At 37.8% G+C, this 26896-nt stretch overlaps 1 protein-coding gene across 1 annotated transcript in view; it reads right to left on the bottom strand.

The window, feature by feature from the left end:
- Positions 1-25994, bottom strand: part of LURAP1L (leucine rich adaptor protein 1 like) — a 48100-nt gene extending 22106 nt beyond the window's left edge. The window contains exon 1 of the mRNA XM_027964558.3: positions 25004-25994. Within this exon, the coding sequence (XP_027820359.2) occupies positions 25004-25309 (306 nt within the window). The 5' untranslated portion in view covers positions 25310-25994. The remainder of the gene's footprint in view (positions 1-25003) is intronic.
- Between the last annotated feature and the right edge of the window lie 902 nt (positions 25995-26896).

Genomic DNA, 26896 nt, shown 5'->3' with positions numbered 1-26896 from the left:
AAATTCTTATTCTGATCTCTGATTTCCTCCCCATAAACCCAGTCTTACTGTTCTTAAAATTCTCATAAGAAATATGCATTTCCTCTTGAGTTTTGACTTGTTCTCCCTATTTAGGGACATATTTAAATTTCTCTGAAGTCTATGTTTATGCTGCCTTTTTTTGTGTGACTACAAAGGAAGTTTGTTACATGCCTTTCAAATGCAATAACATTGTTTCTAACTTAATTACTAAACAAACTATGTTTTAAATTGCTAAACAAACTTTATGTTTTAAATGAGTGCATTTACAGTGTTCTCAAGAGAACAAGCAAGATTTCATTTTGAAATTGCATCCTTACAGCAGTTTAATGAAGTTAATGCAGTAAATATTTCTTAAAAGGAGTGATAACTGAGAATTTCTGTTTCCCTTTAGAAGAAGAAATGTCTGATCCTCCATCCTATAAACAAGGATATAGATTCCTCAGATATACAGTGACACCTGGCTCATTTCATTGTGAGCCAGTTTCTTGACAGCTTTAGCTATCATTTATATATTTAACCACTTTCAAAATAATATCCTGAGGCTACCTTAGAGACTCTGCTAGCTGGTAGAGTTGTTAGATGGTCTTGGAAAAAAGATGCTGTGTGGAATAGCAATGTGATTATCATAATTAAGAAATCACATTCTCAGCTTATGCAACTCACTGGGGAAATTTTTCGTACCAAGGGTAAGAATCTGATCCTTATCTCTATGTATTAATAAAAGACCTAAATAGATTCAGTTGCTTTTACACCTTAACTTTATGATTAGTCCAAATTAAGAGGTATCAGTTTCTGTTTGAGCTTCTCAAGAGAGACTGCTGTTCAGAAATAATTTCTTTTTCAATGTTAAAATTACAAAGATACCAGACATTCAAATGATCTTAATAGATTCTTGCTCACACATTGGCAATACCATTTTACACAAAGACTTTACCTCTTTCCTCTAAATAAACTAAGAGAAGTAGACATTTTTGCTTTGTCTTTTCCTTTTTGACTTAGTATATTTGGGCATTTCTTTTCTTTATGAAGTTCCAGTCTCAAACAGGTAGGAAAATGGTATCCCAGGCATTTTGGTATCCCAGGAAGAAGTAGAGTTTGGATCTTGAAAGTTCAGGTATAAAATCCAGTTATTCCATTAATTAGCTCTTAGGATTCATCAGTGAGACATGCTATTTAATATTTTCTCTGTACCAAAATTTTAATCCATAAAATGGTATATGTTACCCATTAGATTACTGTATTAGTATGGCTGGAAAAACTGCATGAAATAATATATACACATAACATACAGCCTGGCCCAATGGTGCTCTCAAAGTGTAATTAACTCCTGAAGTTTGCAGCAGTAAACACCGACTTGGAAAAGAAAAAAAAGTCTCAAATCAACAACCTGATGTTATATACCTCAAGGAACTATAGAAAGAACGAACTAAACTGAAAACTAACAAAATGAAGGAAATTTTAAAAAAAAGAACAGAAATAAATAGAAAAGAGAATAGCAAAAATGATTTTAAAAAAAGAAATCAATGAAGCTAAGAGTCTCTCTTTTAAAAGATTTAAAAAATTGACAAACCCTTAGCTAGACTAAGGAAAAAAGAGAGAAAACTTAAATAAGAAAAATTAGAAATAAAAGAGGAGAAGCCACAGAAACAAAAAGATTTTGAGACTACTATAGACAATTATACACTAACAAATTGGATACCTAGTGGAAATGGCTGCATTTCTAGAAAACCTACCAATACTGAATCATAAATAAATAAGACAACCTAAAAAGACCTATTCATGACAGGCTACCTCTAAGAAAAAGGCACTTTGGTATATTGAATATTTCAAGCTGAAGGAGTTTGAGAAGATAGCAGAAGGAGGAAGGTCACTCTGACTACCTTCCCACATTCTTCTCCTGAAACTATGCTAAAACTCTCAGGTGAGAAGCACTTTCCCTTTCTTTAGAGGAAAGATGCATCCCCATCTTTAAAACCCAAGGGTATGCTAAAAAGAATCTGAACAAATAGGCCTTGTTAAATTTCCTCCAGTTCACTATACTGAGTTCATACTCTTCAGCCTATGCTATTTCTCCATGAGTGTCCATTCTTCAGCTAACCCAGCATAAAATAGTCAGTTTTAATCTTTTTTTCAGATGTTTATTTCCTTATGCAGACTCCTGTGTTATATAAACTTTATATTAAATAAATTTGCATGCTTTCCTCCTGTTAATTTGTCTTTGTCAGTTTAATTTTCAGACCCAGTTAGGGCACCTAAGAGGGACAGGAAATTTTTTTCTCTCTTATAAATTAGTAGGAAAGTTGAATTATCAGTCAAAAACCTCCTTACAAGAAAAGACCAGAACCAGACAGCTTTACTGGAGAATTCTACCAAACATTTAAAGAATTAAGTACAATCCTTCTCAAATTCTTCCAAAAAACTTGAAAAGGAGGAAATACTTCCTTAGTCATTTTATAAGTCAGCATTACCCTGATACCAAAATCAAAAACATTATATAATATGAGAACTATAGCCCTAATAGCCCTGATTAACACTGATGCAAAAATCCGCAACAAAATGCTAGCAAATAGAATTAAAATACAAATTAAAAGGGCCTATGACCAAGTAGGATTTATTCCTGGAATGCAAAGATGATTCAAACATAGGAAAATCAGTTCAATATACCACAGTAGCAAACTGAAGGACAAAAGCCACATGGTCATCTCAATTGCCGCAGAAAAAGCATTTGAAAAACTTTGACATCCTGAATTGTTTCTAAAAAGTCTACCACATTTGAGGATGCTGAAATTCAAGGTAATTTAGCAGGTCAATGAAACTGACTGAATTTGTTTCCAATAAAAATCTGGTTGTTCCCTTGCTCAAAAAGATTATGCTATAGTTTCAGGATAGAAAATCTACACGATACACGTGAGTTAAGTCATTTTTATTTTCATTTTTAAAGTCATTGATATTTCAATCAAAATATCTAATATCATTGATACATATTATACTTCAGAATTACATGTACACAATGAAAAATTAAATGAATTGATGAATGCATGCATGATTAATTCCATGAAACCAAAAAGTATATACCTTAAAGACAGGAATAAGAATCTCAGATTGCTAGTGGTAAAAGAAACCACAGTTAATAATTAAATCAGGCTACCACATTCTATGAGACCTGTATGTCAACTTAAGATTGATGACTTGCTCCACACCGTATCACCACTTAGTGGCAAAAATAATACTAACACTCTATCTTCTAGTTTCAATTCATTGATATTTCCACAACACTAAAAAGCTGAGATATGTTAAGTTATGGTCTGTTCTGTAGTATTAGCCTTTAACAGATCATCCACACCTTTTGATGATAGTTTAAGATTGGATAAAAATGAATCTTTTTTTTTTTTAAAGAAATCTACTTGGATTAAACAGGTGCTGATTTGAATAAGGATTCATGAACTATTTGATACTATTATATTTGATGTTATATTTCTTTGATCTAAATTTAACACGTATTTTAGAACCAAGAATCCTATCTCACATTTTGCTGTTGAAAAATTGGAGCCATGGAAGTATTATAATTAACTAAAACTTACATACCTGTTCAAAAAGGTAACTGAGAATAAAAATATATTGTTAATTTCTATTCTTATCCTTGCATATTCTGTTCCACCTGAAAAATCACTGGGGCCAAATTAAATGGTTTGCAAATAGCTGTTCTCTTACAGTAGAAAAATTAGCATAAATTCAATGTTAATTCATCACTTCTAGCTTTGAAAGATCACAAATGAGGGTGATTAAAAACAGATGCCTGGCATATGGCAACAGATGGGTCACCACATTTAAAAAGAGCTACTGGGAACAGGATGGTTCCTTTTACTTAATTCTTATCACATAAGGTGAAAAGGATGGAAAAGAAAACAGTCAAGGCAATGCAGGCATAACTGGGTCCAATTTTCCTATAGTTTTAAAATGTGTTTTTAAAATACAGGACTTAGTTTGCCCCTATGTTTTACATCATAATGTTGTCCGTAACCATGTAGAAAAATCAATAATAGAAAGAGTCAAACAAATATGGATAGAAACCTACAATACCTATTGGCAAAAAATAAGTCTGCTGGTGGCAAGATTTATTGAACAGATGGCACATGATGAATTCATCAGGACATGTCTAGACACCCAGATTCATAATAATATGAAGTGTTACTATTTTCACTCAGATGATGCCTTATCCTAATATTACACTGAAAATTTCATCTATGAAGCAATTACAGTTTTATAAATATATATGCCCTTTTTTATAAATTTGAAATAAGAATGATGCCTATGATAAAACTTACTTAATACCCATAAACCACTACAGAGATACCCTAAGATGCGATGATGCTTGCCTAATATACTAGCCTCTAAACTACTGTTCATTTTCAAGAAATAGTCAATGATCTATTTGGATTTGGTTCTATAAATACAACTATAAATTCAGGGGATAAAAAGAAACAAAATATTTGCATTCACACATGTTATATTGGCTTCCCTGGTAGCTCGGACAGTAGTCGGCCAGCAATGTGGAAGACCGGGGTTTGATTCCTGGGTCGGGAAGATCAGCTGGAGAAGGAAATGGCAACCCACTCCAGTACTCTTGACTGGGAAATCCCATGGATGGAGGAGCCTGGTAGGCTATAGTCCATGGAGTTGCAAAAAGTTGGACACGACTAAGCGACGTCACTTTCATTTTTCATGTTATGCTACATAATAGCTGGATTTTATATAACTGTGTGCCACAGAATTAGCAAAGATGATGCCAAATCATTTCTTTTCCTTTGGGTATCAATCTTCTTAATAAAGCTATTAATACCTATTGATATCTGTCTATTAAAGAAAATACATAATTCCAACTGAAATAAAATCCTTGAAGAATTTTCTGAAGTTAAAAGTCAACAGCTTATCCTATTATTGTTATTGTCGTTGTTTAGTTGCTAAGTCTATCTGGCTCTTTTGCAACCCCGTGGACTGTGTGTACTCCACCAGTCTCCTCTGTCCATGTGATTTCCCAAGCAAGAACATGCCATTTCCTTCTCCAGGGGATCTTCCTGACCCAGGGATAGAACCTGAGTCTCCTGCATTGGCAAGTGGATTCTTTACCACTGAGCCATCAGGAAAGCCCCATAAAGCCCCATTCTATATTGTTGTTGAGTTGCTAAGTCATGTCCAGCTCTTTGTGACCCCATGAACCACAGCATGCCAGGCTTCCCCATCCTTCACAACAATCAGGGAAGCCCCATCCCATATTGTGCTGGTGGTGGTTTAGTCACTAAGTCATGTTGATTCTTGAGACCCCATGGACTGTAGCCTGCCAGGCTCCTCTGTCCATGTGATTCTCCAGGCAAGAATACTGGAGTTGGTTGCCATTTCCTTCTCCAGGGGATCTTCCTGACCCAGGGATCGAACCTGGGTCTCCTGCATCGCAAGTAGATCCTTTACCAACTGAGCTATGAGGGAAGTCCCCATCCCATATTTTAATACAGAATAAAAGCAAAACTACTATAATGAAAGTTCAGACTTACAGTCAAATATCACTAGAATTTATAATCATTGTCTAGAAGTTAAAATTTTGTTGGATGCAATTCAAAACATAACCAATGTTGTGCCTGCTGCTGCTGCTGCTGCTAAGTCCCTTCAGTCGTGTCCAACTCTGCGCGACCCCATAGAAGGCAGCCCATTAGGCTCCTCTGTCCCTGGGATTCTCCAGGCAAGAATACTGGAGTGGGTTGCCATTTCCTTCCCCAGTGCATGAAAGTGAAAAGGGAAAGTGAAGTCGCTCAGTCGTGCCTGACTCTTAGCGACCCCATGGACTGTAGCCTACCAGGCTCCTCTGTCTAGGTTCCTCTAAAACTAGGGAAATTTTTATTTTTCTTTTCCCATTGTCCATCTGATTCAGAGATGTTATTCTTGCAATCAGCTAAAACTTGACATTGGTCCCACCTAACAGTCTGTATATATGGCTTCTCTAAACTTATCAGAGTGATTCCCATTACCATTCTTCAGTAATAACATCTTTCTAGACTGGTTATACAATGTCAGAATTCACTGCTCAGATAAAGAGCAGCTGGAGATTATGTATTGAATTCTGAGAAATAAGCGTAGGTACCATAAGTAAAGGCCTGTGACCGATGTCAGAAATAGGAGGAATCCTGGTAGCAGTGCTTTTTAAATGTAGTGGAGGTTTTATTTTGATAAAAGTATTCAGTTTGAATTTTTGTTATATTGTTTATATAATCCCACTTAGAAAATTTGATAAGTTTTAATAAGTTTAATAAGTTTTAATAAGTTCAGAATAACTTCCAAAGTGACAACAAAGAATTCTAACAATAATCATACTGCATACAAAATAATGGCTAGTTTTTAGTAAAGCACTAGTTCATGATGTGTGTGTGTCTATGTATTTCACCTAATTTTCACAAAAACTTTGATGGATATCATCCTCTTCAAATTGCAACTCAAAAAGGATCTGTAACTTGCCAGCTTCATACAATTGGAAACTGATGGAGCTGGGATTCAGTCTGAGATCTATAATGCGTGGTCACGCAGATGCTTACCTGCTCTTTTCTCCTCTGCAAGAGATCAGAAAACAGTATTCATGCACCCTTTAAAGAAAAACAAACTACTCAAATATTCAGTCTGACAAAAGAAAAAGGAATGAAGAGTTGGAAAATCATGTTGTAAGAGGAATGACAATTATTCTGCCTGCCTAGGAATTATTAAGGAAATATTACATCATTACAACAAAAATATAAGAAACAAGTTAACTATCCAGTATTAGGGAAATGCACGGAAAACTGAGTATTTTTCAGGGAATAAAAATTAAGTTTAGAAAGATCATATAGGAAAAGGCTTATAATACAATGTCCAGCAAAAAAAAAAAAAAAAAGAGCTACAAAAATAAATAAGGTGTAACTTCAACAATGCAAAGGAAAAATTACAGGAGAAAAATACTTTAAGACAAAAATGTTACACTAGTGGCCTCAGGGTAATGTAATAATTTTTTGGTTCCTCCATCTTTTCCTTGTATTTTATGTACTTTCTAAAATATGTATCAGGAATATATATTACATTTTAATCAGAAAACTACTTTAATTTCAAAATAAAGCAAAGTCAGAATTATATAATTAGTTCATAGATAAATGTCATTTGGATAATTAAAACATAATTTTTTTTGCTTAGAAAATATCAACATACTAATAAAGGCAACTTAAATTTATTGAGGGCATATATTGTAATCATATAATCTGTAATTATGAAATTATACCTAGTAGGAAGAAAACAAAAATTTTTGACATATTTATATTTTGAATAAGTATAATCTTTTCTCTTTCCTTGTTCCAAAAATATTTTTGTCATTTTGTTATTCTGCTGCATACTTTCATTGCTCAGTAATAAACAGCATGCTTTCTTGTTTATGAGTATTTCAAAAAGACAGCATACTTTAAGGATCCCGTAATATAAAACACATGGAAACCATTTAGTTCTCAAGAAGAGAACTTAAGAGAAAAATAATATATTAAAAAATGCAGCTTTTGTTACATGGTCTTTAGTGAAAAAAGTGAAAGTGTTGGTTGCTTGGTTGTGTCCAACTCTATGTGACCCCATGGACTGTATATAGTCCACAAGGCTCCTCTGCCCATGAAATTCTCTAGGCAAGAATACTGGAGTGGGTAGCCACTATTGGTCCTTAGTGCCAGTCAAATCATATTCAAACTTCTTAGATTAGTATTTTCTATTCATTTGGGTAATTTTACCTTTCCAATATTCTTTTCATTGACTCCAGCATAATCTTCTCATCCACCTCAATCATTCTCATTACAGTTGAACAGGCAGTCAGTGCTTTATACGATCCTAAATTTGCTCAAGCTGATATTTCTACTGACAGTTATTCTCCTAATTACTTTCTAGACAGCTTTATTCATTTATTTCTCTACTACTGAGCTCTTAAACTTTGCTGAATTCTAGAAATGAAATAACTGAATGAGATTCTGGCTTTGAGAGAACTTATAATCTTATGAGGGATATAAAAAAAAACAAAATACAGTATTATCCATGATATGACTGGAACAATAAAAAATCAGAGTTAACAGGAAGTGGGAAGGATGGGGATGGGAAAGAAAAAAGATGCAGACAAAAGGAATGGCATGTACAAATGTCAAGACAAGAGTGTACACAGAGGACACTGAAGAAGTTGAGGTGGGGTGATATATTAAGATGTAAAAGATAAGTGTGTATGGACAGTATAAAGAGTTAGATATAATTTGTTTCCAATAAAAATTACATTTTATTATTAGTCAGAACCTTTTGGCATTAGACCAGAATTTTCAATAATGTGGAGGTTAAATATTGCTATTGTTTTAGTAACAACCTCATGCCTTATCTGATTGATTTGCAAGTTATCTGAAATTCTTGTCTGAAATTCATTTGTATTTTTCCTGGCGTTTATATGGTAGTGGGATAAAGATGATGTTTAGGATGTGTTTTATTTACTTGATCTCTATTCTAGAAAACATTTCTAGAAGCAGAGATGGGGAATAGTGTCCAGGGTGGACATTTACATAGTTAAATGATTTGCAATTGAGAGTTTCCATCTGTCTTTAAAGGCCAATAAAGAGTGAGGATTTGGAAAGATGTATATTTACTACAGATATTGGAACAGCTAAAATATCTGGCTGGGGCAAAGTTAATTTCACGTATAAGGTCAAGAGAGAGAAAATAGATTCACACACTTGGAAATGAGTCTAACAAGAATCAACCTGACGTTCTTAGTATACACTTATTTTATTTGTTCTCAGAGGAGTTAGTGTCCTTGAGCAGCACAGAATTCTTACAAAAAGGCACTGGGTTTCATGTAGATAAATTTTTCAAGTTATTTGATCCTACTGACAAAAAAATCAACTCAAAGATGTAAAAGAAAAACTAAAAAGGCACAGTGTATCTCTCCTTAAGGAATACTGGGTGAAATCCAAACAGAATCACTTTGTCGTAAGACTGAAAGCAAACAAACATAACACAACAGTTAGTATTAAGAAATTACTGGGCATTCCCATAATGATATCTGGACTTTGGGAATTAACATATAAATGGAAATGCATCTCCTCTGTTTATGTTGGCTGCTCCTCAGCATCCGGAACAACCGGTTTGGAAAGTGGGAAGTCTGGCCTGGTCTCAGTCTACCGTAAATCGCTCTGTCTCTATATCTCCATTTCCGACTCAGCAATGTGAGCGTTTGATAGCGCTCCTAGGAAGCTTAGTTAGTGGTTCATGGCTTTAAGTAAAAGTGTTACAGACTCTTAACAGTAATCATTTTAACCCACCTGCTTGTTAATGCCAATAAGGTAAGATAGTTGTGCTGGGATTATTTAAAAGTATCCAACACAGAAAGTAGTATCCTTTGGTGAGTTTAGCCTTGTTGTTTAATTTATTGACTGCTAATGACAATATTCTGAACTCATTTTGTTTATTAATTAAATCAAAATGTTTGGGCAATTCCATTTTGTGCCGGCACCACCCTCCAAATCCTGTGGATTCTCCTTGTCTATTGCCAAGTAAAGTTATGGCTCACTAAAAAGATTGCTTTGTATTGTGACTGGAAGGAATACTGTTTAAAGAAATTCTTTCACTGTCTTCTTAAATTCCCTTTAAAGCTATAGTATATGTTAATATTGGGGAAGGAAATGGCAACCCACTCCAGTATTCTTGCCTGGAAAATCCCATGAACAGAGAGCTTGACATGCTACAGTCCATGGGATCACAGAAGAGATGATACAACCTAACGACTAAACAACAATACTACATTAATACAATACATGACAACCATTAAGATCTCTTGATCTTAAAAATTCCTCCGAAATTCCTAATCTCATCATGCCTGCAAATGCAGGAGACCAGGGTTTGATCCCTGGGTCAGGGACATCCTCTGGAGAAAGGAAGGGCTACTCACTCCAGCATTCTTGTCTGGAGAATTCTATGAACAGAAGAGTCTGGTGGGCTATAGTCCTTGAGGTTGCAAAGAGTCAAACACAACTGAGTGACTAACACTTCTTATGTATGAATCCAGATGACATTTTAACTGCAACAGAATAGAAGTAGTCAATTGCTTCACTGAATAAGTTTCCCATCTTCTGTGAAATTGGTGTTTTTTAATCTCACTTATAAATGTAAGTCATAACTTGGTTGGAAAGGAGGGCCATTAAAAATTACTGCCAGTGAGCAACTGAACAAGTTCAAAAAATGCTTACCAGGACCCATAGGATATTCATCAGACTCCACTTTGAAGCACAGATCAAGGCAATGGACAATACTATGCTGATAAAAATCAACTCAAATAATAACCCAAAGAAATTATACCAATACAGACATCTAAGAAAATAGTTTCATTATGCATAAGCATACTGATATGAAAAATTCAAATGTCATTTCCCTGTGGTACCAGATTATCTTGAAGCGGGACACATGATGGTAGAGATGGCAGTTTAATTTCTGTATAATTTCATAGGCTGAAGGATGGTGGTTAGAGGGAGGGAACTGGACAGAGTGGAGGAAATTTCAAAATCCATTTCTAAGTCCTTATGTAAGTTTGGTCCCCATGAAAACTTGTGGGTTCATCCTCATGGGTTCAGTGTCTACCAAAATAATCCTTGTCATATTCTAGTTCATTTTTTTCCACTGACAAAAATACACATAGAAAGAAAACTATAAATCTCAACTCTTCGTTATCCTGACTTTCTTCTCACATATTTATTCTGGCTTTTCCAAACTAACTTTTAAAAACTTCCAAATAAGGAATAAGTGGAACAAGTATTACTTTATAAAGGAAACAGAAATTTTAACATTGAAGTAGTAAACTCAAAATTCACAAGCAGAATATAAAAGTTAAAATTCTCTTTCATCAAGCTTGTCAGAGCCGTAGTTCTTGGCAAACTCTTAACATAGCCAGAGTAAAGGAAAAACAAGTGGGTATTTTTCAAGACTTATTTCAATATATGGATTTTACTATTAAATATAATGGCAGCCCACTCCAGCGTTCTTGCCTGGAGAATCCCAGGGATGGGGGAGCCTGGTGGGCTGCCGTCTATGGGGTCGCACAGAGTCGGACACGACTGAAGCGACTTAGCAACAGCATAATCCCCCAAAGGGGTTTGTCTGAATTTTAAATACTAAATTTAATATAACAAGATGATGGTCATAGCAAAGCTTGATTTATTACTTCTTTAGCCAAGTGAGTATAATATCAGGCAGAAGGCTATTATTATTAGCCACATTTACTAGGCAGATACTATACTTTAACAAATGACTGCTATAAACATTGTAAAATAGCATATGCTGCAGATGTTACATTCACTGTCTAGTTGTTGTAACCTCATAACCCCATGACTGAGAAAGGAAGATGGCATATGTGAAAATGCTTTGTAAACTATGGTTTACAGTGCAAAATAACAACTCCAAGGAGAAATATTTTCTTAGACCAAACAAAAATGCTAAAAGAGTATTTACTTTTCCTGCATAGTCTTCTCTGCTCTTCCTCACCTAACAAAACTAGCTTCCAGCATCCTTGCCCCTATACAGCTTAAATGTCAGTAGTAGAAAGTGTCTAACATTCAAAATGTATTTACTGAATACCACCTAGTGTCCAAAATCTTCCAGTTACCCTTTCATTTTTTCATATGGAGCCCAAACTCTGTCTGAAAAGATGATTTTGTAAGAACAGGGTTTCTGGCATTAAGTCAATAGGAAGGTAGGAAATTGAGAGCATATTCTTCCAATTGCCCCAAATACGCTTCAGGTAGACACACGTGTACAATGTAACTGAGTGCTGGCCTGAGGTATGCTTCTGATTGATGTGAGGTGGCCACCTGTAGTGCTCTGTTGAAAAATATTCTTAGGACAGGTCTAAATTCAGCAGGAAAAAGTGATGTCAGTCATTAATTATGAATATACTATACATAGGAGGGAGGAAGGGCAATATTTATAATTTCTTATGCTGAAACTTTCACTGAAGTATCTAGAGGGAAACTTTTAAGTTGAAGAATGTTTAAGGAAAAGTTGTGTTTTTGTATGTGTATGTGGATATGTGTGTAGGAGGATGTGGGAGAGCCTGCTGCTGCTGCTGCTAAGTCGCTTCAGTTGTGTCCGACTCTGCGTGACCCCATAGACGGCAGCCCACCAGGCTCCCCCATCCCTGGGATTCTCCAGGCAAGAACACTGGAGTGGGTTGCCATTTCTTTCTCCAATGCATGAAAGTGAAAAGTGAGAGTGAATTCGCTCAGTTGTGTCCGGCTCTTAGCGACCCCATGGACTATAGCCTTCCAGGCTCCTCCGTCCATGGGATTTTCCAGGCAAGAGTACTGGAGTGGGGTGCCATTGCCTTCTCCATGATTTCAGGACTGTTTTTGTAGCTTTTATGTAAAGTCCAAAATTATTTTAAAATACAGTTTGAAAAAAATTCCCCACATATTTGTAAATTTTTCCTGTTGGTAATATAAACAAGAATTAGGAAGATTAAAAGCAGCAAAAGACCATGCAGTGTAGCTTCTTGGAGGGGAATAAAACCAAAACCACTTTGGGAAAGTGAGTAGTATTTAAAAGTTCACATAGGGACAAAAAAATTCTGAAGGAAACCCATGCAGTTGCTAGGTTAGTAGTGATACTAACTTATCTGATGCTGGGAGGGATTGGGGGCAGGAGGAGAAGGGGACGATAGAGGATGACATGGCTGGATGGCATCACCGACTCAATGGACGTGAGTCTGAATGAACTCCAGGAGTTGGTGATGGAGAGGGAGGCCTGGCGTTCTGCGATTCATGGGGTCACAAAGAGTCGGACATGACTGAGCAACTGAACTGAACTGAACTGAACATATCTGATAGCCATTTTTCATCTTTGAAATCTAGTTACAAATTAAAAACCAAAAACTTTGTTCATTCTTTGAAACAGTCTCCAGTTCTAGAATCTTATAATAAATCCTGAAGAAACCTAACTTTCCTCATTCCATCCATCTAACTTACCCATCCGGAGATTGCTGATGATGTCCACTGCGAGTTTGCAGACTGCCTTGAACACCTCAGACACAGTGTTCCCAAGCCTGTATTGAGGATGTGCCAAGGAGAGGCAGAGGAGTAGGCCCCAGAAATCAGTGCTCTCTGAGTACCAAGATGGACTGCAAAATAAATTATCATTTTCAACCAAAACCACATAAACTATGTTATATATCAATATGTATTGTATATAATATTATAAATGATGTCTCTAAGTTCCTTTTTTTTTTTTTAACTCTGGGACTTCAGAACCTCATTCCAGAATAGGAAAAGAAGATGGCAGAAACTAAAATGTGCATTTCTGTGTGCACCTAATGGAGATGAAAAACATCCTTTCATTCCTACGTGGCCAGTATCCCTGAGAGTAACAGATTCTGAAACTGACCATATGTGAGAATAGAATAGGTCCTGAAACCAAGAAAAATTCTTCTGCATCACTTCACAGAGGAAAAAAGGTTCTTTTCTTTTCCTTCCTCCTTTTCTTCAACCTCCTTACCCCACTTCCTCTCTCTTCTCCCCACCCTCCCTCCTGTTTCTCTCTCTTAAGTCAAGTGTCACAGTAACAGATATTAGGAAGAAAAATGTCTGTCTTTCTTAACTAAGAACTTAAGTTCCAGGTGACTGGGCATGGCTGGTGGGAAGCAGTGGAGGGATTGGGGTTCTATGTTCAAGTCTCTAAAGGCAATGTTGTTAATGCCTTCGAAAGACAAAAATTAGAACCAGGACTCAGATGTACTTTGATTTACACATTAAATAAATGCTGAGTCCTAAATGATTGCTTGGGCGTTAGGGAAACAGAAGTGCTTAATCATAGCTTCTGCCCTCAGGATTATTATAGACAGGGAGAAGAAGATAGTCGTTTTCTTAACCAAACTGAAATATACAGCCAAAATTTGGCCCAAATACAAAGTGACAAATGAAGTCATGTACATATAGATGGGGAAACAGTGGCTGACTTTATTTTTTGGGGCTCCAAAATCACTGCAGATGGTGATTGCAGCCATGAAATTAAAAGACGCTTACTCCTTGGAAGGAAAATTATGACCAACCTAGACAGCGTATTAAAAGCAGAGACATCACTTTGTCAACAAAGGTCTGTCTAGTCAAGGCTATGGTTTTTCCAGTAGTCATGTAAGGATGTGAGAGTTGGACTATAATGAAAGCTGAGCGCTGAAGAATTGATGCTTTTGAACTGTGGTGTTGGAGAAGACTCTTGACTGCAAGAAGATCCAACCAGTCCATCCTAAAGGAGATCAGTCCTGGGTATTCATTGGAAGGACTGATGTTGAAGCTGAAACTCCAATACTTTCGCCACCTGATGCGAGGAGCTGACTCATTGGAAAAGACCCTGATGCTGGGAAAGATTGAGGGTGGGAGGAGAAGGGGACGACAGAGGATGAGATGGTTGGATGGCATCACCGACTCAATGGACATGAGTTTGGGTAAACTCCAGGAGTTGGTGATGGACAGGGAGGCCTGGCATGCTGTGGTTCATGGGGTCGCAAAGAGTTGGACACAACTAAGTGACTGAACTGAACTGAACATAGGATTTTATCAGACTTTCACATTATAGAACTCTTTAGCTCCAGAGATTTATAAATATATCTTAAAGAATCATGTGCTTTTTCTGCAGAAAAATTGTATCAATGAACAATATTTCAAATACCATTAAATCATTAAGTTTTATAGTGTGGTTATAAAATCACTGATTTAAGTGATGAAACTGGTGGCCTTCTGGCACCACTATTTTATCATCATCTTGTAAAATGGTAAGTGGCTTCCCTGGTGGCTCAGCTGGTAAAGAATCTGCCTGCAATGTGGGAGACCCGGCTTCAATCACTGGGTCAGGAAGATCCCCTGGAGAAGGAAATGGCAACCCACTCCAATACTCTTGTCTGGAAAATCCCATGGACAGAGGAGCCTGGTAGGCTACAGTCCATGGGGTTGCAAAGTCGGATGCGACTGAACAACTTCACTTTCATCTCCTTTCCTTTGTAAAATGGTAAGAGGCTAGAGTATGTTTTCAGATGCTTACCCATGAAATCCTATAAAGGGCTTTGTCTGTCTATAATCAGTTACTTTTGTCCTTTTCTGAATTCTGAGCAATGACTGCTTTTCTCACTAAAATCCTATGTAAAATCTATCAGTCAACATTTTCTACCCACTTATTTCTGGCAGGAGGCATGGGCTCATAGGAGGAAACTGTGGAGTGCTGGTAAATGTTCTCAAAGTAGTCGTCCAGTCCATTACCTTCCTTGTGGTGGTCTTGTCCACGATTCCCATCAGCCATTGCAACTAAGATCCTAAGGAGTCAGTTGATTTGTAATTCACCTTACTCAATAGGAAGGATTTGTCAGTGTTGAAATGATCATTTCCTACTTGGGCAATAATAATTTCAGATGTTGCTTTTGTGAAGTATGTTCCAGGCCTATTTAGCAACCTGGATATAGTTCATGCAGGACAAGAAGTTGTTTTGTGTGTGTGCATGCTAAGTTGCTTCAGTCATGTCTGACTCTTTGCGACCTCATGGACTGTAGCCCTCTAGGCTTGTCTGGCCATGGGATTTTCCAGGCAAGAGTACTGGAGTGGGTTGCCATGCCCTCCTCCAGACGATCTTCCTGACCCAGGGATTGAACCTGCATCTCTTGTGTCTCCTGCCTTGGCAGGCAGTTTCTTTACCGCTCGTGCTACCTGGGAAGCCCTTTAATATCTCACTCTTAGGATTTTTTGCTTTGCAATCTTCCAACTCTCCATAAGATGTGCCTTCATGGAGAGGGCAAATTGGTCAGTAGTATAGCTCTACTTTTATACATCACTTTCATGTAAAAATCAGCTTGAAGGATATTAGTTATTTCTTCAAATGAAGAATCCAGTGTTATGATTATGCCTGACCTCTGCGAGTAGAATCTGTTTTGTCCTCATGAGCCTTCCAAAGTCTGAACAAACCTAAGATGGTTTTGAGACATGACCACAGAGGCACTTTAGTTTTAAGGATGGCCATTCTAGTTCCTGGATATGGCATGAATCATCTTGTGCCATGTTAGCATTCTGACCCAACTTTAAAAAGTTTTGTTGATATTATTATTAAAAAAACTCAACACAGAGATTATGTTAAATGGCAAGTGACTGATGAGAAGTACATTCCAGTTTGAAGACTTGGTTACTTTCTTCAAAGGAGTGATGAAGTGGTCTGATTAAGTCAGATTTCTATGGGTAGAATTTGATTCTAAAAGAACTACTGAATATTTGGATAATCATTTATTGTTAAAAGCAAACTAATGGCTTTTTCATTTTAATGAGTGACTAGTTGAGATTCATATAAGTCAATTGACAGAATAAGATACAAATTGACTAGATAAATATTTCTTAAACTCTTATCAGTAATCTGTTTATATTACCTAACACCCCACAGGTCTTACCTCACAAGTGGGTTAGGAGTGAGAATGAAATGGCACAATTCATGAAACCTATTTACAGTTCCAACTGGTACATTGTACTAATCCAATAAATGCCAGGTGACATAATAAAATATTATTGTGTAAAATAAGAAAAATGAAATCCACACATGTTAAATTCTGTAAGTGTATATATGCCTATATATGCAGGCAAAGACATAAACACCCAAGAGGATTCACACCAAATTGCCAGCAGTGGTTTCCTTTGGGTAAGGAGTAACAGGGAAGATGTGTTAAGGGTAGGTGAAAAGGGACTTTTGTTTTCCTTTATATAATATTACTGAAAGTTTTATAATAAGAGAGCATATATTTAAATTCAATAGGAAACAATAATATTTTAAAGGGATACCAAAATATCCACTGGTAGTTGTGTGATGAAATTATTCTGAAAATGTCCATTCACAATAAATGCACACTTCATGGTGCTGAGACATAGCACTGCTTGGGAATAACTTGGATCCAGAAGATACCCAGTGGTTCTTGTTTGAATGAATGGCTGGGAAACCACTTATGGTGACCTAGTCAAATTATTAACCCCTGTGAGCCATAGTTTCCTTATCTGTAAAATTAACATAATAAATATTGAGCACAGTATTTATTCCCTTTTTTAAAAGGAGAGTTACTTGGGTTTTATTTTAAAGACTGAGACTTTTGAAATGTATGTTTGAAAATATAATTTTTCTTTATGAAATTCTATGACTAGTTTACACTGAGCACAGTTTGGATCAAGGTATTTTGAGCACATATCTGTAAAGTCCTGGCAGGTGTAAGGATTTCTCATTTCTAGTATTTTTTAGTGAGTTATCTAAGAGCCAAGCTTAATTTCCGAGAATGTCTCAGGGAACTAAAATGCTACCAGTGGTAAGTTTTTAAAACTCCAAGTCATGAACACAATTGAGCTCCAGCATTGAACTCCGAGCCTTGAGCTAGTCAAGGCAGGGCATTAATTCACCAGCAGCTTTTGTACAAAAGTATGTATGGGAATGTTGGTGATGGTGGCAAAAAGAAAGGGTACATACAAGTACTGGAAACAAGCTGATATTAAACATGTTCGTCCAAATCTTGGTTGTTCCTAAGATAGATGTCTTTAGTTTTTCTTCCTCCTTGGAGGGTTTATGGTAAATAACCACACAGTTTAACTCATTTGTAAATTCTAGAAGACAATCACACATGTACACTTAAACCTGAGTGTCAATATGGGCAACAGGGTTCTCTAAAGGGTGAAATGTAGCAACACAGGCTTAAAGCTCAGATTCTGACCCCAACCTAGCTTATCCCCACTCTCTCAGTAGTTTTGAGCATTAACAGCAAGCCTCAATGCTTTATCTATAAAAAAATATTTGTGAATAATATATTTAGTTATGATTATTATAAGAATGGGATAGTACATATAACTGTTCAACTAACACAGTGCCTTCTACATAGAAAAGTCTCATGATAAGTAACCAAATACTAGTCTCAATTCCTCAGATTTCCTAAAGAAATTAAGTTCTGCAGTTCTTTATGCTACTATAATTTGCTTGTACTAAAGCTGGGGAAAGGCTTCACAGGTTTCTTTTTTGCTTTTTATGGAAAGGTGGTCTCTATGGAAGATCTGATGCATGAGAAGTGCTGTGATGGTCAGTCTGATAGAAGAGGTGCCCGCACTTTCATCAGTCCCATCAAGGACTCTCCTTGTATGATCAACAGAACAGCCACGTAATTGACAGAACACCTATTACTGTCATCATTCTTACTGCTCTTGGATGCATCAATAATAGCTGATTTTTTAAATATTATTTCATTGGATTCTTACAATGCCTTATGAGAGATGCTTTAATCACTATGTTAACAGAAAGCAGAGTCCTAGAGTAGTTACATAACTTGCAGATGCCACATAGCAGTGAGTGAAAGGGCCAAGATTAGAATGAGGGTTGCTGAGAACTGGGCAGGCCCTCCCACCAGGGAAGATGGACTAAAAGTCTCTGCAAGAACAGAGTTCAGGGCCTTGGCAGGCTGGTGGGCCCTGTGGTTTGTCTGCACTCTGACTTGCTCTAGGCTTGACTGGGAATCCCTGCTTGTCCAATTCCAAAGTTTACGAAGGTTCTACCGAACCAGAGGTTCACCACTTGAGTAGTGACTGAACAGCTTTAAAAGATAATCAAAAGGGAATGTTCTTCAAAGAACTATCCCTGCCCCCCTCCAAAAGAAACAAAAATAACAACTTGTCAGGAATCCCAGAGATTCCAGCCATGAATCACGGTTTCAGAAGTAGTATCTTCAAAAACTAAAGTCTTATGTGAGAAAGTGTTTTAATTATGATTCATTACCATAAAATGGAAGGTAAACAATGTTTTTATGCTACCAAGGAAGTAAACATAATCTTTTATGAGAAGTTAAAAAATCCTCATAAAGTTTGTGGTCTCTCAAGACTGAAGCAGTATGGTTGTACAACTTGAATGGAAGGCAATTCTTTCCATTTGGTGCACATTCCTGGGGACAGGGCAGGGCTCATCGGTTCTTTGATATGTTACTTTTTTTAAAGTTTTTCATAAATCCTCTAAATTCTGTGTGTTTCTACCAAAGAATAATTACTACCTTTGCCTACACTGCTGTCAGTTTTAAGTCACTGTGTAAGGAAACACAAACCAACATAATTTATTAGATTAAGTATAACAACATTCCATGTGCAAAATACCAGAAGAAGCTACTGTTTAGGAATCAGATTTTCTCATCTCTTTGATATCTTTATCACTACTATTTAGCCCTTAATTTGCATGGTTATCAGCACTTTTAATTCCTTGTACAAGACACATTTGTCAGGAGAAATCTCCTGAGCTTTATCTTTTAATCTCAGCAGTTATGTCTGATTTCTACTATGGCATACTGACATATTGGTTTGTAATCTTCCCCTGGCAAAATTATATCCCCGTCTTATCTTTTCAGCTGTCCTGTGAACTCATCAAGGAAAATGCCTTCCATGTATGACTTCTCAAGTATTTACCCAAGAGTTTTACATAAAGTTTTGTCCAATTACAAAAAAAACCCCAAAAAACTACATGATAAACCAGTAACAATACTACTGAAACAGTATTATGGAACAAATGATAGAAATCGCCTAGCCTAATTTGAAACATGTCCAAAGCAATTGTGAAGTTAATTTAATGAAATTATTATCACTTTCTGAGGAAATATAAAGTAACTTTATTTTTTATTACAAAATAGACAAACCATTTGTTATGAGAAGGGGCATGGAAAAGATGGACAAGAGAAAGTATTGATAAAAACCAAATACAATTCTATCCTTTTCAAAAATTTTCAATTTATGTTCTAGTATTATTATGTGCCTTGTATTTATGTGTGTTTGTGTCTAGCCCTGGGTATTATCTGGAAAACTTTATTAAAGCAAGAGTTGAAGAATTAAGTGGAGTATTTGAATGCTTTAATAGTAAGACAAATAACTTAACTTGAAATTGTTTATCCCTCACTATTACACAGCTGCAAAAGTAGTTGCTAAAATATGGGATGAGGAAACAATATTTTCAGATTAGTCATTCTTAATGGCACAGCATTCATCATTCCAGCATGACACAGAATTGACTAAAATTCCAAAAATCTGGAATGTGGCATAAATAGGTAGTATATACTTCATTCAGCATACTTTGTTGTTCTGAACAGTAATTATTTAGGAAAGCAAACTTGGGTGGGTCCATTAGATCCCTTCTAACTCCAGACTCTGATTCTTGAGTGATTACCATTATAACCTTATACATTTCAAAATTTTTCCAGAGTAAATCAACACACATAATGTTCAGTCTTAAACTAGAGGTATGGTACAGATGTTATAGAGATAACATTAAAATCCCTGGAACATCTTGTTAAAGAAAACAGCAGTATAAAATTTACTACTAACTGGTAAACACAGACTTTGACAGAGATTATTTACATTTATTAGAAAAATATTTCAGATATTATGTGACATTCTAAAACTTAGAACAGTATTTGATAAGCAATATTTTAACTCTTATTCTTAAGAAACCTTTGCAAGTGGAGTCTGCATAGATAGTAGAATGAAAATTCCAAATACAGGGCAGAGCCTCCAAAGACTGACTTTTTATTTTTTTATTTATTTATTTTTTAAATTATTATTATTATTTTTTTAAGTTTTTTTTTTTTTAATTTTAAAATCTTTAATTCTTACATGTGTTCCCAAACATGAACCCCCCTCCCACCTCCCTCCCCATAACATCTCTGTGGGTCATCCCCATGCACCAGCCCCAAGCATGCTGTATCTTACGTTAGACATAGACTGGCGATTCAATTCTTACATGATAGTATACATGTTAGAATGCCATTCTCCCAAATCATCCCACCCTCTCCCTCTCCCTCTGAGTCCAAAAGTCCGTTATACACAACTGTGTCTTTTTTCCTGTCTTGCATACAGGGTCGTCATTGCCATCTTCCTAAATTCCATATATATGTGTTAGTATACTGTATTGGTGTTTTTCTTTCTGGCTTACTTCACTCTGTATAATCCGCTCCAGTTTCATCCATCTCATCAGAACTGATTCAAATGAATTCTTTTTAACGGCTGAGTAATACTCCATTGTGTATATGTACCACAGCTTTCTTATCCATTCATCTGCTGATGGACATCTAGGTTGTTTCCATGTCCTGGCTATTATAAACAGTGCTGTGATGAACATTGGGGTACATGTGACTGACTTTTTAAAGTAAGCATTTTGTACCAAATCCCCAATGTCTCAAGGCAGGCCTGGTACATTGTTGGCAGTTAATAAATATCTGTTGGTTATTGAATGAACCAATATCTGAAACTACCCATGACATGACATCATGATGACTCCTTTTTGTTGGTCCTTTAAGTACTGTAGGTAGGGGTTGTGAGTTATCACAGATTTATAAAAATTATTCTGCATTTTGAAGAGAATTTATTGGGATGCAGACTAGAATGGGGGAAAAGCATAGTACATGGAGTCAGATGATATGCGTTCAAATTGTGATTCCGTTTACTAACTAGCTGTGTGACCCTGGCCTGTTTCCTCAACCACCTCTAAGCCACAATGATCTCATTCCCAAAATGTGAAGATACTTCTTTCTCAGTTATGACCTGAGACTCAAATAATATGGCAGATGGTAAAACACTCTGTGAACTGAAGAGCAGTGAACAAATATTACTGGGCAGACTTTGCACAAGACATCAGACATCTATTTCCAACTTTGTTATAAATTTCCTATACATATCCCTGCATTTGCTTATTGTATTGTCAAATTTCCTTATCTCTAAATTGAAAAATATTTTACCCATTGGGAAAATGTGCTCCCTCTCAAAAATATCCTGATGGTTACTCTGAATTGCCCTACTGTATCAAATATATGGGCTTCCCTGGTGGCTAGGTGGTAAAGAATCCACTTGCCAATGCAAGAGACATGGGTTCCATCCCTGCATCAGGAAGATCCTCTGGAGAAGGAAATGGCAACCCGCTCTGGTATTCTTGCCTGGGCGATCCCATGGACAGGGGAACCTGGTGGGCTACAGTGTATGGGGTCACAGATGAGTCAGACATGACTTAGCAACTAAAACAAAAACAGCAGCAATCAAATATATGCCTGAAAATTTCCTTTTCCAATATTTTCCTCCCACTCTTCCTTCCCACGTGAACATATGCTATTCATGTTGCTAACAAGAGTTTCAAGGTTAAGAAGTTTGGCCACAGAAACAGCTCCTCCCCACTTCAATCTCTTTCATCTTCCTTCCTTTACACCTGAGTCTCACAGACCTCTAAGAGCTTTGATTGTAATATTTACAGATAAGAGTTAAGGTAATGATTCACAAAACCATAAAAGGAGATGAGAGAGAGACAATGGGAAAACCAGGTGTGTGTAAAGAACTTAAAGTGTTGAGATTCTATCTTAGAAAAGTCTATGGTGCCTTTTGTCAATGGTTAGCACATACATTTTAAGAGGAAAAGAAGGAAGTCTTAATTCCTGCAAGTGTCCAGAAAGTCTTGTACAAGGCTAAGGTGTTTCATAGGAAGGAGTTCTGAGGGCAAGACCCAAGCCTGATAATTCCAGATCATCCAGAAGAAAAATCTGTGAACACAAAGTAATGAGCGTAAAATGTGGGTCAGGCATAAGTCCAAACAGGCTGACTCAGTGCTCACAGGAGAGGGCAGAAAAGAACATACAATTCACAGAGGACTCACCCCAACTTCTCTTCAGGAGGATGCTAGGAGACAGAAAGAACTGTACAACTACATCTGTTCCACATTTATAACAAAAGTGCCAAGTCTACATAAAAACAAATATGTTGCTTTGCAATTATGCTGAAGCTGAAGGTTTTAGCACCCACAAGAGTTACATAAAATGGGGGGAAATTATCTCATTGGCAGGGGAATATACCTGTTTTTGATTCCTTCTCTCTAAACTCCCATGGCCAGTGTTAGTGTTATCATTTGCTCAGTGGAGACCTTTATTAGAGGACAAAGTTGAAGACAAAAACATCTGCTCTGGCATAAATCCTCCCAGATGCATAGATAACTATGCTTCACGTAGAAAGTATAGTCAGCTTAATAATCTGCTCCTGCTGTTGCTGTTTCTGTTTGTTATTTTTTAATGTATTTATTTATATAACATAATCATCATATATAGCAAGATCTGACTTGGGAAAACAGATTTCTATGACATTTTCATGGAGAAAAATAAACAAGGCTAGAAAATACCTTTCATTGAAAAATGACAATTTTCTAAAAATCTTACAAAATTCTTCAGTACACTTGGCTTGATACACAATTAATATAAATAATAAATGGTGAGTACAAGAGATTTGAGAGCCCTAAATGGCAACCCACTCCAGTGTTCTTGCCTGGAGAATCCCAGGGACGGGGGAGCCCGGTGGGCTGCTGTCTATGGGGTCTGCACAGTCAGACACAACTGAAGTGACTTAGCAGCAACAGGAGAAGCAAATAGGCTCCTTGAACTTTTATGTTGTGTATTTTGAACACCTGGTTAATTACCAGATATAGTAAATGTGCTTACTGAATAATTATTGAGTAATATGTACAACCTGTGGTGTGTGTATATATTTAGTGAAATATCGTAAGAGTGAATAGAGTAATGATATCTTTGCCATGCATACATAGAACTATGTATGTATGAATCTCTACATGTTTGCTTTCAACATCTGGTGCATTCCAGTTGGGAAGAAAATGAATACTTGAGGCATAAAAAGTAAAGTTCTTAAGTAGACCAGCTTAAGAGATCTTAAGAGAGGTTTTTGGAGCCCTTTTGTTGATAGTGTGGTAAAAATTCTGAATGTAGGACATGATCTCTGAAGAATGGCTTTTTGTACAAATATGTTTGCCAAGATTACTTTATGCTGTGGAATTTATTCCCTCCCAGAGTTCCAACTGCAAAAAGAGAGGAGCTAGGGTAACACTACCGGTTACTTCTTTTCCATGCAAAGCCCCTATAGATAGGATGTATGTAGAAGTGGCTGAGGCTCCTGTTGTTACTTTCCTCATTTCCAAGCTGGTGGGAAATGCGGTTTTGTGGTGTGGTCATCTTAAAAGGATTTGGGAAGGAATCACTTCCTCCAACCAGTTCATTGTGAAAAATAAACCGAGGTCCAGAGAGGTTAAGTAATTTGCCCGAGTTCACGGCAAGTAAATAAAGTGTCTCTCTCTAAGTACATCCGGAATAACAAGTATTCTAGGACCCTTGTTAGCCCCATTGTCCTATTCTTAGGCTAACGTTTGCAAACAGCACAGAAAACAATTGCAGATTGAGGACTGAGGGGGAAGGGTAGGAAGTGGTTATTAGCAAATCCCTGGGCCTGGGGATCACCTGCTCTTTCGGATCAACCGTGAAACAAGCTATTCATGAGGACATCGAGGACGACTGAGCCATTGTTTTCAGAACCAGCATTGGGGAATCAGCTCCACAGTGGCTTGGGGGTTGCACCAAAGGGCGGGAGCAGCAGTGGTGTAAGAGGAGTGAGCCAGGAAGAAGGGCTGCAGGGACCCCGCCGCGCCACCTTTCGGCAAACCAGGAAGTGTTTTTGCAGTAAGCACGACGGACCGACCCACGTTTGGAAACGAAAGTGTAAACGGCAGACAGAAGGCCCCTGATGCCTGCAGTAACTGCAGACCCTCGGGCGGGTTTACGCCTGGGAGGCTGTGGACCGGCAGCTGAATGGTCAGAGCCGGTAGCAGCGAGTTGGCTTCAGAAAGTACACAGAGCAGGGCAGGCTTTCCGGTCTTAGCGAACTGCGGCTCAGCAAAGTCTCCCGTAAACAAGCTTCCTGCAGCTACATCCATATGTGCGCCCGCTGCGCGCCCCTCTCACCAGTGTTTCCCACGCACTCAGCCCTCTGCTCGGCCGCCCCAGTCGCCCTCTCTCCCCTGCTCCACCTCCCGGGTCTTGCTGCCCGGGTTCCCACTCCCACAGCCGGCGCACCACACTCACCATCTCTTGCCTGAGGAGGTGAAGCTTGGTTTCCAGCCTCTCCAGGGTGCTACTGGAGTGGCTGGGTCGTGGGGAGCCAGAGGTTGGGGAGGATGAAGAGGAGGACGACAAGGAGAGAGGGAAACTGCAGCAGCTGCTGCTGCTGCTGCAACCGCTGCCGCCGCCCCCGCTCCCCCCTCTGGGGTCTCTGTCCCTCTCCGGGGGAACCGGCTCCTCCCCACGGAGCGAGCGCACTAGGCTCTCGGGCACTTTGCGTCCCAGCTTCAGCTCGATGTCTCTGAGGTCGGGCAGCGGGCCGTCTTCCATGACTTTTCAAGAACGATAAAAATGGTAATAAAATACCACCGATGAGAGTCAGCAGCGGCCTCCAAGGCTGCCTGGAGATCGGCACACCCCTTCCGAGCCCGGGTGTCTATCCTCCGTGGTTCAAATGCACTGTCCACTCCATAGCCGCCTGCGCGCGGTTTAAGTCCTGAAATCCGCACAGGACGCGGCGGGTCGCAGCCGCAGTTCCCGGGGCGCTGTGACTCGCCCAGCACTTACGAGATTATAAAGCCCTCTTCATCCTCTTCCTTTTTGGCCACCCCACTGCAAAGTTGAGTTAATTGATATTGCAGAGAGGGGGAAATTCCGAGTGCTAGAGACCAAAAGACAAGAGAGGGAAATGTCTGTTTCAGCTCTATTGGGGGAAAAATTCACGTTATAAAACTGTCCATTCACATCCCAGCGCCATTCACCGACTGCCCATCTGGTACCCTGCGACACAAAATAATGATGTGGCCACACTCCAGGGTTGTTTCATTTCCCAGCCATATGTCTTCAAGCTTTGGTATATTCTGGATTATCAGAAATAATTTCTGGTCCATGAGAGAAGAGGTCTGTCGTGTGCCCAGACACATTAAAAAAAAAAAAAAGTTTGCTTAACAGTTTAACGGCTTCCTCAATGCTGCAGAAATTCCCATCTCCCCATTTACGCTGTTAGATCCAAGTCATTGTGTTCCTCCAAGCCTCGGAAACTTTAAACTCTGCTGGCAGGTGGACCAAACCAGGGCCAACCCTTGTACCGTAAAGCATAGGCAAGAAGAGCAACAGAAAATTTCCCACCCCTGCTGCTCCCTGTAGTTTCAAAGTCCTGTCTTAGTTGAAAGCACCTACACTTTGATTAGACTTAAAGGTTCAGTTTTTCAAAATTGCCGGGTAACTACAACGTCTAGAACTGGTAACAAATATTGGGGGCAGAAAAATGTCTTTAACTATAGTATCATTCCCCATCCCTCATCTTCCTATATGGCAAAAATTTTGCTTCAGAGAAGCCTTTCCTAATAATTTTGTACTAATGTAAGGTGTAATAATTCCACCAAAAGTTCATTGAGAGTGTACAACCAAAGTTAATCGTCTTATCAAACGTTACACTATGGCAGCACAAGCAAATGTGAAAAATTAAATAGCCAGAATAATCTATATGATTACTGAGTGGTAGATTTTAAAAGGGGAAAGTTGCTGGTATACTTTTACCTTAATTATGGAGGAAGAATATTGAATCTAACTGGTAAAAAGTTGTCTTTGGTAATTTATCTTTTTTTTTTTTTTCCAGCTATTTAAAAGAAACCCAAAGCATGCCGTCTATGGATCTGAGATACTTCTACCAAATAAGTTATTATGAACTCTGTGGATTATGGTTTTGATTTAACATTGAATTTGTGTTAAGAATCTTCAAGCAGAGGGTACTGTTTTTCAGTCTACTAAACTACTATTTGGGATTACATTAGGATTTTTCAAAATAGGGATCCCTCTCTTTCTGGGACAAATAAGTACTTGTGTTCTTGGTCTTTCCCAGAAATATCACTCAGGTTTTACACTTATGAGAGCATGGGCAGCTACATCTCAGAGTAT

Source organism: Ovis aries, chromosome 2, assembly GCF_016772045.2.
Source record: "Ovis aries strain OAR_USU_Benz2616 breed Rambouillet chromosome 2, ARS-UI_Ramb_v3.0, whole genome shotgun sequence".
Taxonomy (NCBI): Eukaryota; Metazoa; Chordata; class Mammalia; order Artiodactyla; family Bovidae; genus Ovis; species Ovis aries.
This window is presented reverse-complemented; position numbering and strand designations above follow the sequence as displayed.